Source organism: Numenius arquata, chromosome 4 (assembly GCF_964106895.1).
Source record: "Numenius arquata chromosome 4, bNumArq3.hap1.1, whole genome shotgun sequence".
In the NCBI taxonomy this organism is placed as follows: domain Eukaryota; kingdom Metazoa; phylum Chordata; class Aves; order Charadriiformes; family Scolopacidae; genus Numenius; species Numenius arquata.
In genome coordinates this window covers 25783607-25797824 of record NC_133579.1, presented here as the reverse complement: position 1 = coordinate 25797824, position 14218 = coordinate 25783607, and the positions used below count along the sequence as shown (strand labels likewise).

General features: G+C 40.1%; 1 protein-coding gene across 1 annotated transcript in view; it reads right to left on the bottom strand.

Annotated features, from left to right (window-relative positions):
• Positions 1-10603, bottom strand: part of CEP192 (centrosomal protein 192) — an 82357-nt gene extending 71754 nt beyond the window's left edge. Inside the window, exons 1-8 of the mRNA XM_074146800.1 lie at positions 10451-10603; positions 8499-8549; positions 7280-7426; positions 5283-5494; positions 4127-4225; positions 2967-3107; positions 2514-2671; positions 1415-1565 (exon numbers count right to left, since the gene is read on the bottom strand). Coding sequence (XP_074002901.1) covers positions 1415-1565; positions 2514-2671; positions 2967-3107; positions 4127-4225; positions 5283-5494; positions 7280-7426; positions 8499-8549; positions 10451-10561 — 1070 coding nt within the window. The 5' untranslated portion in view covers positions 10562-10603. The remainder of the gene's footprint in view (positions 1-1414; positions 1566-2513; positions 2672-2966; positions 3108-4126; positions 4226-5282; positions 5495-7279; positions 7427-8498; positions 8550-10450) is intronic.
• Between the last annotated feature and the right edge of the window lie 3615 nt (positions 10604-14218).

Sequence of the window (14218 nt, the reverse complement as noted above, 5' to 3'; positions counted from 1 at the left end):
AACCACACCCTATGCTACAGCAGTATAAAATAGCCTGTATCTCCCTATACGAGCCCAAGCCAATGCAGTTATATCCTGGCTGCCCAGAGAGGTGGTGGAGTCTCCGTCTCTGGAGACGTTCAAAACCCGCCTGGACAAGTTCCTGTTGAGCCTGCTCTAGGAGGACCTGCTTTAGCAGGGGGATTGGACTAGATGATCTCCAGATGTCCCTTACAACCCCATATCATTCTGTGATTCTGTGATCACATTTCCAAGACAGAACTGTATTTCAGCATTTTTTTGCTATACTCTAAGTAGCACCTGGAACCGGATGATCAGTATCATTTTGGCCTCCTTTCTTGCTGGAGACTTGGCCCATTACCACCTCTCCCATTTATGTTGTGAGGAAGATGTGGAAGCCCTTCTCTGTTCAACATAGCTAGGGATCGGAAAGCCAGAACTGCCATTCAGGACTGACTGCTGAAGGGGGGCCGGGGGGGGGCAAAGGCTGCTCTCCAAAACCAAACTGTCATAGTACTTTAGAGATGAGCATTTTAAACTGAAAAAAAAAAAAAACATATTAGCAGCTGCATGTGGATGGAAATACAGGCTATTTTGAAAAAAGTAAAGGTGGTCACAAAACTTGGAAGCTGCTGCTATGGAATTTGGCCACATCTAGTCCTTACATAGGACACATCCTGTTGAGCTGATTGTACACTCCACGGTACAAATGCAGGACTCAATGTATTTCTAGATTTCGGTGCGCGCAAATTAAAATGGTTTCCAGAAGAGGCAGTTAAATTTACCTACTAAACAGCAATTACTACCGAATAAAAACTTAACAGAGAAAGCAAATTAATCTGCTACAAGAATGCCATATGAGGAAGATTAAAAACCCAACTTTTATTCAATTGATGTTACACCTGCAAAAATGCGAGTAAACTAACACTACTGTATGATTGTTGAAACCACGCATTATGAAGTATCTTTTCCTCCTTCCTTTCTGCTACATTATCCCAGTGAAAAATAGAATTTGTTGCTGGCTTTGTTTGCAGAATTTGTTTGCTTCACTTTTAAGCATGAATCTAAAACAAAAGGTCTATTACACGATAGTATGATGAAGTTTCTCCTTCTCTGGAACTACTTCAGAAAAAATGTTTTTGATAATGTGAAAGGGCTAAAAGTGAAAATAGTTGTTTACAGTGCTTGTTTATACAGAATGATTCAGTATGGCTTATGGTTTTCTTCACTTGCCTCTAAACACTGGCTTCAACAGACACGATCACAGAGCAAAACTAGAAGAGCCTGTAGAAGCATTCATGCAATAAACTACATTGCACTTTAAGAAAAGTTATAAAACAAACATGAAAGCTGAGTGACATTAAGAAGATGCAGAGAAGAGACTGAAATTCAGTCTTTCCACTAGTTAACCTACCTGCTGGCAGATGATCCATTTAGTGAATTCTGTAAACTTGTATTGGCTGAACCTAGAGAGGCATTAAACATTCCCTGCTGAGAACTACCATTCACGGGACTCCCGTTACCTTTCAGTATACCAGTACACTTCCAGTTGTCCATGTAATTAGCTGCAAATATAGATATATAAAACCTGTTAGTTTCTCTTCTGAAGCTCAGCATTTGATATAACTATGATGTTTCAACTGCTGTGCACCTGCTGAGAATTAAAATTGAACTTCAATACCAATATATAAATTCCAAACAGCTGAGGACCTGGCCCTTCAGCTGTCTGACATTCTCTGCCTATGCACGATTTAACACTCAGTTTTGTTCAGTAGCAAAGATGAGCTTCTTTTATTAAAATACTCAGGAACAAATAAGAACAGATGAGGAAACTGTCACTGTTTTTTTTTGTTGTTGCTTTTAGAAATTTAAACCGAGAAAAAGCCGGTTTGCCTGAACGTAGATTTTCTGGTTTTGGCAGCAGGCAAAGATAGTAATGCAGTATGTACGTTAATTTTAAAAATTACAACTTTACATAACTCTAGTCTGGTGAAACAATTTGAGGGTACAGTAATAACTGTTCACAGCAGCCTAAACCATGCAAGTGTTCTAGCACAGGAAGTTATTTCTTTTGGTGCGGCACAAAATTAGTTTCTCTTCTAATGCTTGGGAAAATTGCACTTTTAGAAGACTCTAGTGGCTGAACTGATGAAAATATTTACTTTATAGCCAGATAGGTTATGTGCGATTCAAGGTCTCAGTATTTTTGAGCCTTGCCAGGTGCAGCGATGAGGAGGAGCAAGACCTGGTCACTTGACCCAGGCCTGGTCAAAAGGATTATTTCATACCACTGACATCACATTCAATATAAACTAGAAAAGTTTGCTGCATAGCTCTCTCTCCCTTGATGGTGGTGGTCCAGAGACCTTCTTGCTCTGGTGCTGGACCCCTGAGGCCTTCCCTTCCTCCGAAACCTAAGATGAACTTTTACTCCAAAATTATTTTTTGAGTAAAATTTCTCAAGTATATTCAGCATACTAAAAAGCTAATGTATTTCAGGTGGGTGACCTTACCTTTCCAGAGCCTAACGCAGCCATCATCACCGGAGGAAGCTAGCACTGTGCCTGTGATATTCCAGCTCACTCGCCACACTTGGGAGTTGTGATTATCAAACTGGGCCACGATATGAATTTCAAATTTTGTTAATCCTCCTGATGAAGTCAATTCTTTCCTGTTTAAGAGAACAGTGACAATTCTGCACACAACTGTTCAAAGGTCCGGGCTTGAACATGATGATGAAGAGAGAGGACTACATTTTTCAAGGAGTTTATGTAACAATTGTTAGCAGATTAGAGTATTAGGAGGTATTCAGACAAAGGTATAGACTTGCTCACAATCTTGTCATAAGGCTGCTAAAAAGCAATCCTGCACACATCAAGTTACTACTATTGCTTTGCAGATACTATTAAACTAAGACTTCATAGTATGCACCACATCATACCAAACTATAGTCCTTTTAAGCTCACCTTAGAGGTTTTAGTGTGAAAATTCGTACATCTTTGGTTGCTACAGCTAAGATGTGGAAGGATCTTCCCAGATTTGGAGCAAATGCAATATCATGTACAGGATCTGTGACTGTCATCAGAGCTTCTGCTTTTGCATATTTCCTGTACAGCATAAGAAATTAACCTTTAGTGCCATCAAAATTGCTAGTGATGCAAACTATATAAGCCAGTATACATGATGAAACTTGCAAAAATAAAAATATTTTCATAACATAAAGTAATAATTACAAGCTGATTTCTTCAGAAATTGAATACACCACATACAGTAACTACTAACAACAGCATACTAAAATCACACAACAAAGCAAGGATTGCAGTACAAAGAACATTTTTGTCTACAATTGGAAGAGGGAAATAAAAACAATCTTCCACTCACAAATCTAAAGTGAATTTATATTTCAGTAACTTACTAAATTTTCTGTGCCACTATAGACCACTATCTGCCACCTCCTCTGTATGATAAACACGTATTCCATTTTCTATATACCACCAGGTAAGTTACAGCAGCTTTTCGTTATTGTTAATGCACAGAGAACATTGTCTGAAGCCTGACATAAATCCACAAAACACCTCAGCTCCTTTCCCACAGCAATTACCCTGAATGAAATGCAAGGTCACTGTCATCATTTAATTGGAAGTGGCTGTGCACGCACTTCCTGACCTTTTCTGGTTCTGAATTCTTAACTGTACAAACTCAGCTTCTACAGAATGCCAGTAATTCACAGGACCTTCTGTCATTATAAACAGGCTTTCAAAAGCATTTCAAGGTTGCCTTGAACCAAACAGTGCCTAGCGCAACACAATGCAAAATTCAACTTTGCCCTACTGATTCCTTGTGCAAAATTAAGCATACCAATTAGTAGAAGCAGAAACAACAACTCTCCCTTTAAAAGGCTGATAAGAACACTGGCATTTCTGCACTGAGATAGAACAATATTATCGATATCATGTCTGTTAACATCAGTCACCATTCTGGTCTCCCTCTCCTTTCCCATCGAATGGCTCAGAGACAGAATTAAGGTATTATTATTTACCACTCCACATCTAATAACAGGAATAAAAGACATGTATTACAAACTACTTTAAGATCCACAAATGTTATATATTGTCATTTAGCATACCTGGTATTTTCGTTATATTCATAAATTTGAACCTTAGCCAATATATTTGGACTGTTGTCATCACTTCCTACAGCTATCATTGGAGAATGTGCTCGAGAGCTAAAAGGTGAAAATAAATATTGTTGTATTTACAAACGATTCCACAGAAAGTACACCAAGCCATTTTTTAAATTTCAGACACATTATCTATATAGAAAACAAAACATTAACAAAAAATATCACAAGGGAAAAAAACAAACAATCACAAGGAAACACAAGTAAGGTCATTCACAGTTACCGGTACAATCTCCATTCTATTGTTTGGAAAGTCCACTTTATGCAGCCAATAAGGTGAAATCACCAGGGAACATTATTTGGCAACTCAAGATGATGCTTCCAGAGAGTAAGATTGATTTTATGCATGCATCACTACTCAAGTATTTGCCACAAGTTTCATGGCAGAGTCTGCATTCTTTGCAGAACATTTAATGATTTAGTGGGATTTCGTTCAGGTTTTGGAAGACAGGTTACAAAAGCTAAATATAGACGAGTTCTAGTATTTAAATCAACTTTTAACCCCACCCCACGCATTAAAGTGAAAGCCTGTATTTTGAGCCTCCAGCACAGACTACTGCTAATTAATAGAAGAATAACTGGATCAGCAGGACACACAGACCAGTATATCTATAGGGAAAGCCATTAAGTGCTCCTGGACAAACAGAATTCAAAACAATTCAGCCCTGAATGCTTTTTGCCTTCCCATTATTGCTGGAAGGATGTGAGATGGGAAGTGTAGGAGAACCTCTGCTTGTATGTATTCTTCTGGGTGGGGACTATCCAACCAAACTCCTCTCTGATTCCTTCCTGTAGGTTAAGTGCATCACCGGGCCCCTGAGGGTATAGCTAAAAGAACAACTCTTAGGCTTTGTATTTGTGCTAGGGAGACTCTGGTGGTTCCTAGTACTCTGTTGCACTGGCAAGGGTGCATGTCCTTGTTACAGCAGTCAAAATTATCACCTATTGCAACAACTTACTTAAGGAAAGAAGAGACAAGGAATTGTCCCTTTATAAGCACTTTCTCTTACACAGGTTTTAGGATATATTGTACAGAATTTCAGAACTAATTTCAGAACTCTTTGGATCTTCTGCTTTAACAGTCATAGTTTTAATAACATACCTTGAGGGATTCCAAGAAATACAACTGCAGCTTAGCTTACATGAGATTTCATGCTGCAGTGACCACTGACTGAGATTCATCACATCTGGAGCTTCATAAATCCTTACAACTCCATCTGCTGAACAGGTTGCTAACATAAGACCCATATGCTTGGGAGCAAACTTCACATCTGTAACAGATGTCCTACTGTCTACCAGAGTGGTCCTTTTTACCTGCAAAGAAAGGCAGAAATCCTTTAAGGAAATGCTAGAAATTTTCATCAAAAATGTATTCCCTAAGGAAGGCTAATGAAAGTCTGACAACACTGTTTCATAGGATTACTTACCTCCTCCATCAAAAACCTAAAAAAAGTCTCTTTACACACCAATGAATTGGAGAAATTGCGCTTTCAAACATCAAGAGAGATACTCACAGTGGTATCAAAGCTTTGATACCAAGAAGAGTTGTTTAGGTTATGCTCTTCAGAAAAAAAAACCCAACATGTAACATAAGCATAAAATACAAGAGTACTGGCCACAGGCAGTTTGAAACCATCCTCTTCATTCATACAGGTGACTATTAGCTGCAATGCCTACCAACTCCGCTTTCTAATTTCAGTGCTGCTGAAGTTCATCACGAAGCATTTTCCAACAAAAGCATCAAAACAAGTATTTCTGACAAAGGAATGAGTGAATATAGCAGCCATTTGATAAGAAGATTCACCAAGATGAAAGAGGAAAAAATTGTTAACGTTTGCTTTTCAGGTTGCCTCCTCTCCTACCAAGAAAGTATGAGTTTGAGCTGAAAAACTATGCATCACAACTGCCTCCTGCACACGGAAGTCAGCTTTCGTACGCCACTGGGTGCCTGACAACCCAACTCTTCGCAATTATGTACTTTAATGTTAGAAAACTTTAGGCAAAAGTAGAAAACTGCAGATATTTTAGCAACCAAAACAAAAATAAAACTTTAGAGGCAGGTATACTGAGTTATGTAAGATTACACATAAAGAATAGCTGCAAAATAATGTTTAGATCTAAAATTCCCTTGATGAAAGGCTACCCAGAAAATCTACTTCTGACCAAATTATTTTCCCCCCAAACCTGATCTATTGTTTGAAAAAAAAGAACAGCATGAGACAGTGCAAATGAGCTCTTGTCACAAAGAGAAGAGAAGGCTCCGGGGAGACCTCATAGCAGCCTTCCAGTACCTAAAAGGGGCCTACAGGAGAGCTGGAGAGGGACTCTTTGTCAGGAGATGTAGTGACAGGACAAGGGGTAACAATTTTAAATTGGAAGAAGGGAGATTTAGATTGGATACCAGAAAGAAATTCTTTACTGTGAGGGTGGTGAAGCATTGGAACAGGTTGTGGATGCCCCATCCCTGGAAGTGTTTAAGGCCAGGCTGGATGGGGCTTTGAGCAACCTGCTCTAGTGGGAGGTGTCCCCGCCCATGGCAGGGGGGTTGGAACTTGATGATCTTTAAGGTCCCTTCTAACTCTAACCATGCTATGATTCTATGAAAAGAAAAACTCCACAACTTTAATTCTCCTGTAGATGGGAATTCATGTCTGCGAGTTGTTGGCCAGGGAATATCTTATTAGGAAACACCAAAAGGAGTGGCCTGAGTTAACTGTAATTGATTAATTGCAATTGAATTAATAGTAGTGGCCTGAATGTTGCTATTTAGCTGTTTTCCTCAAATGCTTTAAAAATACTTACTCAGCATTGGAATATTGCCACAAATTAACAAAACATAGGCAAAATCAGGAACACTTTATCTTAACAGAAGAAAACAGGGTGCTTTTTCTGTTTCAGGAACAGAAAATACATTGCAAAACCAGAAGTGTCCAGTAACTTGGTATTTAGAACAATATTCATGTTCAGTCTTCTGTTTAATTCCGAAATTTAAACAGTTTAAAGCTTTGGTCTGTTACGATAAGCAAACACACCAATGAGGCACAGTGAATCTGTTTATATGAGAACATAGAGAAACTATAATTAATGTTAAAGTCTCACCCAGTGACTCTGGCCTCGGAGTTTATCATTTGACTCTCCGACTATTTCTTCCCATACAGCTGCTGTTCTATCAAAAGAGCAGGAAGCCAGGACCTGCCCAAATTCAGGATGGGCCCATGTCACACGCCACACAGATCCACTATGTGTCTGCAAGATAACACCAAAACGTCATACAAAAATACACTTACTGTATCAGTCCAAGCAATCATACATGTTCATGACTTTCTGCAGAAGATCTAGTACGTTCTAGGAAGCGGTAAGACTATTCCTTTGAAACCCATGTTGTTTTCTAAAGCTCAAAGTAACACACCAGCTGTTGCATTTGTTTATTCCTACAAGCACTGCAAAGTTTTGTTGCTACTAGTTAATGGCTAAAAAGTACTTATTACAAGTGTATTTTAACGCATTATTTATTATTCTTTAAACCATAAGTTCCAATCTAAGATTCTGCCTTGAGAGAAAAAGTACAGTTGTGTTTTCAACTTTCAGCCATTACCTTGTTCACTCCTAGCTTGCCTGTACTTGTCCAAAGCATATGCAGAGCATAACTTACCTTCTTTTTTTTACATTAAACTCCTCTTTCATACCTATTCAACCTAATGCTTCTTTTCTTAGAGAAGGGGAATCAAAAGCTTCACTTGCGTTTCCATTTACAGGGATTATTGTATTGTGGTCCTATTAAATACAAGTTTAAGGACAATTCAGCAGCTGAATGCACTAATTATTCAGATGAAGCAGAGTCTCTATATAACACGGTTCTCAGACAGCTTTTGAGGAAAAAAACAAAAACCACCAAACAGAGGTCAGATGTTGGAACATTTAATATCCAGACCTCTTCCTTTTTCTTTTTGTTCTCCTTTCTCCCCCCTCCTCCCCCAAGTCTTACAATAGGCAAAAAAAGAAATATTTAATTAAAAATGAAGGTACTGTTTTCCAACTCCCTAAACACCGGTTACTGCTATGTTTACTGATAACAAAGTCTGCCAACATAACCAAGTACTAATAATATAAGACTGCATGCAAGCCTCTGCTTTAAGTGAGGGGCATTAGATGTTTTATAAAAGCAGAGAAAAGGTGTTTTACCATAACAAGTATGAGATCTACAACAAACCAAAAGTATTTCTACTCTACAAGTCAGCAAAAACTAAGTATGTTTCTTATTATTATGGTTCTTAATTTCTGCAGAAATTATAACTGTGTAATTGTTATAAACACAAACCTTCCAGCTGGCAGTGCAATGCCAATCCCCATTTTCACTTTTGTCCCAGACCTATTAAAAAATGAAAATACAATCATACACTTTGTATATAAAGTTTACAAAGTAGTACTACAAAGCAGACATTAAAAAATATGTAATATATACACCACTAAACATTTTCATCTGGAAATCTCTACCTGGCTCAGTACACAACTGCACTCAACCTTGAAAATATCCCTACTACAGATAGGAAGCACAGGCATAAACCTGCAAAATCCACTATGGTATGAAGTCTATCTTTTTTAAACAATAAGTTATTCACAGGAGATAAACTATTACAATTCTCAACACTTTGGTCACTCAGTTCCATGTGTACACTACTCGGTTTCACCCCAGAGCCCCCATGGTCCCTACCATGGCATGTGCTCAGATCTAGTCACAACACCCTGATGCAGCTGTTAGCAACCATACCAAACACAGAGCAGGGAAGCAAAAAGAAAACAAAGGTAGTGGGGAAACAGATCTTGTTTCTGTTTCTAATATTCCTGTCTTGACTTATAACCACGCGCAAGTCATTTAACCTTCCTTTCTCTTGATTTCCCACACATCTCAATCATTTTTATCACTTTTTTTTGCTGAAAAATTGTGGAGGAATTCACAAACGCAACCAGATGAAAGACACCTCTAGAGGCCTGGCAGCCGCTCCTCTTTGTCACTCATTCACTATATAACTTTACTGAAAGTTACCTGACTTTTGCCATTCTGAATCTCTAATACAGCCTTGGTTGTTACCATCACAAACCAACTCTGTAACCTCCCTGACTGCTGCTGTGCAGGGCCTAACTAGTGAGAATGGGCCAGATATACCACTGCTGTTGTGAAATTCTGGTTAGAGTAAGACACAGAGTCCCATAACAGACACTTTTATGATTGGAAAGCAACATTACCTTGTTAAAGAACAACATTTTTGAGTTCTACCTACCTCTTGGCATCTTTCTTAAGAACATTCTTTTTAGGCTGCGAGTTTTATGTAGTCGATCCAGATCAAAGACTGACATGGTTTTGGCTTACCTTCTGGGGGATGGTGACGATGTTCTTGTTTTGTTTGCTTTTTAACACCTGGTCAGGGAGAAGGGGCTGCTCACATATTTTTAAGCCTGACCTATGTTTTGATACAGCTTTCTGCGAAAAAGCAATTTTCTCAACCTTTTACCTGGTCTAACAAAAGATACAACTGTTCTCTGCAAATTAAAATCATAGAATGGTTTCGGTTGGAGAGGACCTTAAAGATCATTGAGTTCCAACCCCCCTGCCATGGGCAGGGACACCTCCACTAGAGCAGGTTGCTCAAAGCCCCATCCAGCCTGGCCTTGAACACTTCCAGGGATGGGGCATCCACAACGTCCCTGGGCAACCTGCTCCAGTGCCTCACCACCCTCAGAGTGAAAAACTTCTTCCTAGTATCTAATCAAGATCTACCCTCTTCCAGTTTGAAGCCATTACACCTCGTCCTATTGCTACACGCCCTTCTAACATTACATTTCTTAAATTTAACCGCACAACTCCTGAATTTTTGTCTATCATCTTCTCACTACGTGCAAAAAAAAAAAATTAATGGAAAAAGCAATTAACTTTCCGTTTACTGTTGTTTCCTCTAAAGGCATGTAAAATCAAGGCTCCTGATATTTTACGGTTTCCCGAACCTGCCAGAGCACAAGCAGAACGTTTCAGCCTCTTCTGCTTATTGGCAATTCGTTGTGAAACAGTGGCTTCTTTCCTCAGCGTCAGACACGGCGGGATGCGGCCATTCGCTCCCCGGGGTGGAGGAGTCGGGCCGGGGTTCAGCCTTCCCCCTCCCGGCCCGGCCCCACCGCTTCGGGGAGCCCAGAGCGCTGCTCCGCCCGCCCGGACGGCCCTGTAGGCCGCACTACCGCCCCCCCCAACCCACAAGGCCGCGTCAGCTGCCCGCTCACTTTAACGCTCTGGTCGCTGGAGCAGGTCGCCATGCGCCGGCCGTGGAAGTCGAAAGAAACATCGTGGATGAGGTCGCGGTGATCCGCCGCGATGCTGCGCGCCACGAACATCGCCCCCGCGGCGGCGCGGTCGCCACGGTCGCCACGACTCGCTCACTCGCTGCCCGGCCCAGGCGCGCGCCCTCCTCACGCGGCGGGGCGGGGCAACGGCCGCCGGAGCCCGCCGCGCGCGCTCCCCGCTTTGCGCATGCGCGCCGCCTCGCGCTGAGGAGAGCGGAGAGTCCGCTGAGGCGGCGGGGTCTGAGTTGCGCGGTCGCGTAAGAGATTTAAGGTAATATTGCTCTGCGGGGGGAGCTGCCGTGAGGGGCGCACAGGCCCTGGCAGCTTCCGGAGCCGTGGCCGTGCTGCTCCCCTGGACATACGGCCTTCCCCCGGGCTGTGTCACTTCTAAGGCCTTTTCTGCCCCGAGGTGGGCTGTGGAGAATTTCTTGCTCCGCGGCCTGGTGAAGGTGTATGTGATGTGGCCAGTTGCCGCAGGTCAGCATAGGGCTTCATTCTTCTCCCCGCTTACTGTCAGGGCCATTGACATTTCCTTCTCTTGGCAGGGACTGCTAAGTCTTAGTATTACCTGCCTTACAATGTTGGAGCTTGCTGTAATAGTGCAAATCAATAAGCAAGCAGAGGTAAAATTCAGCGCAGCAGTGTATGATTTACTTCATTTATTTATGCTTTACTGTACTAATGAGTACTGTCACATGAGCCCTGAGAATACTGTAACAGGGACATTTGTGAATTGTAACATAATGAGTCGTGTAGTGTGACCTGAAGGGATTTTTTTTTTTTTTTTCTTTCAGGTCTACAGAAATACCAATTGTAAAAACTGAAATGCAATAAAGGGTTTTCAAGTGCCCCATCTCTCATTGGAGAATGAATGTAGTAAATTAATTGTTTATACCGTGGTGCAAAAGAACATGAGACCTGCTTCTCGAGGACAGGTGTGCAGGGGCTAAGTTTGGGAGGTCTTACAGGGAGGATGAACCGTGTAATACACGATACAGACAGTGAAGGAATCTGAAGACAGGTTGGAGGCACTGAGTGAGAGGAGGTGGGTATTGGATAGCATCACAGACTATGAAGTAGAGGAAGCAGAACAGAGACTTACTTGCACATGGTAGAAAATACATCACAAGTGACTGAGGTCTGGGCAGGAGCTATAGACCAGTAGCGACTAGTACAAAATAAATTAACCAAAGCAGCTGAAGACTCTTGAGGGCTGAATACTCTCAGTGCTGACCTGCCACCTTCCAGGGAGCCCCTCACTAGCAGGAACACTTTCTTCTGGTTTGTGTCCTGCAGTGGCGGCTCACAAACTGGATCATGCAGCTCCCAGTATTTTTTAAATACCATTCATTCATCGTATCACTGCACGCAAGACTGGTCCAGTGTCTTCTTCTTATGGAATGTTTTATCTATAAGCTGTGTTATTTACTAGCTCTTCTGAAGCTAATTACAGCAGCTGGGTGTCATGGTTTAACACCAGCCAGCAACTAGGACTATGCAGCCTCTCACACAACCCCTCTTCCCCACTCAGAAAGGTAGGGAGAAAAGGAGGGGAAAGGGAAAAAAAACCTTGTGGGTTGGGATATAGAAGTTTAATAGAACAATAATGGAAAATGAAAATTATTAAGATGATGATAACGATAATAGAATATACAAGATACAGGTCACTCTCACCACTCAGTGAATTGATTGCCCAGCTCATCCCAAGCAGTGATCATGGATTTCCCCCTACCCCCAGCTAAACCACCACATATATAGCAAGCATGACAACTATGGTATAGAATATTCCATTGGCCATCCCATTGTTCTGTCTGTGCTCCCTCTCAGCTTCTATGGAAAGCTGAAAAAAGTCCTTGACTACTATAAACATCACTTCGCAACAACTAAAACAATATGCATTATAACAATATGCATTATTGACATTCCTTTCATACCAAATCTGAAAAGACCACAACCACTAGTAAGAAAATTATCTCAGCTGAAACCAGGACACTGATAACAAAGAGAAAACAAACGATTAATTTACTACAATCCAAATAGTAATAATGCAGTCAATAGAGACAAAAATAAATAATAATGAAGCGATGATGTGATAATAATAATGAAATGATGATGTGTTAATTAATAAAAGCAAGCACACTTGTATTTTACTGTACTTTATATCAGTTCCAAAACAGTACTCAAGCCATTAGGACACCTTCACTGCCTTATAGCAGTTTTTAAATCATACATTAAGTGATTAAGGAAGATAAATGTAATTTTTCCTGAAATCAGCTATATTCAAACTGTCTTGATTCAAGTCAGATTCAGATCCTTTCTATGACATTTTTTATATCTGCACCTTTAACAGGAGATTAGTTTTACCATTTTCAAAAGGTAAATAGTGAAAAGGTCATGGCAATAAGGAGTCAAATTCTGTCCACTTGGTGAAGAGAATTTATTCAGGGATGTCCAGATATTGAAGAGAATTGTAAAGAAACTGTTACCTGCTTGTGGAATAAACGTGGGAGTTTGGGTTTGATATTTAGTGCATTTCTTTTTACAAACTGTAAACTACATTCCATAGCAACTGGTGGAGCTGCTGCTGTCACATGACATAGATATCACTTCACTGTTTTCTGCATAATATACAAGTATACTTAATATGCAAGCATTTAGCACACTAATGCATGTGCTTCATTAGTAGACCTTACATTAAGACTAGATACGATAGTACCCAAACTTGATAAGGAATGACAATATATTAATGATAGAAGATTGAGGTAAATGGCAACAAATTTGGACTTGCAGGGACACTATGGCATTAAGATGCTAGGATTTAATTATTTTAATGATAACCAGGTAAGGAAAAGTTAACATGTTAATAAAATATTTTGTTACCTAAGTACACGGAGTATGATAAAAACATTTTCAATTACAGAGAATGGAAACTGCATAAGGATTTAGAAGAAAAATTACCATCTGGTTTTACATTCTTATTTAAGTTGGCCAAAGATAGTTTAAAACTGATGTTTTTTTAAATACTAGAGCTTAATGGAGAACATGAGATAGAGTTGAAGAATTTGCAAGTTGTTGTAAAGAAAATTGATGTCTGGGTTTTACCTATTTATAATAGCGGAGAATTTGGTTTGGAGTTTGTAAACAACACAGAAAATTTGTAAAGCATTTTTAAAAATGAGGAGCTAATGAACAGAAGGGGTAACATTTTCTTGTTTCTGAAGATGAACTGGTATTGCACAATTCCTCTCCTAGAGAGAACCTCGCTATGGACTGTAGGGCCATGGTCAACATACCTGTCCCCTCCCTCTCCCCCCTCCCAATCGCATGCAATCACTTTGGAGGTTGTAATTTCAGCGTGTTCTAAATAATAGGTAAAATTTAAGCAATACAATAGAAGAAACAAGCAAGGTTGATTGTTCCTGATAGTTCCACTGCTGTAATTAGAGAGCTATTACTTTTTTCATGCTAGAGGGAAATCACTCATATATAAAAATAAAACAAAACAAAAAAACCCAACAAATAATATTCATGCACTTATTTGGATTGCTAAGAAGATTATTTTTTTTACCTTCTTTCAGCATGATTAGAGACATTTATACTTAGAAACTTCAGTTATTGCTTCATTCAAATAGCTGGAGAGACAGTGCCTAATAAAAACGTTAAAGCTTTTTCATAAGTTTAGTTCATGGCAGTGTCTCTGAATGGTTG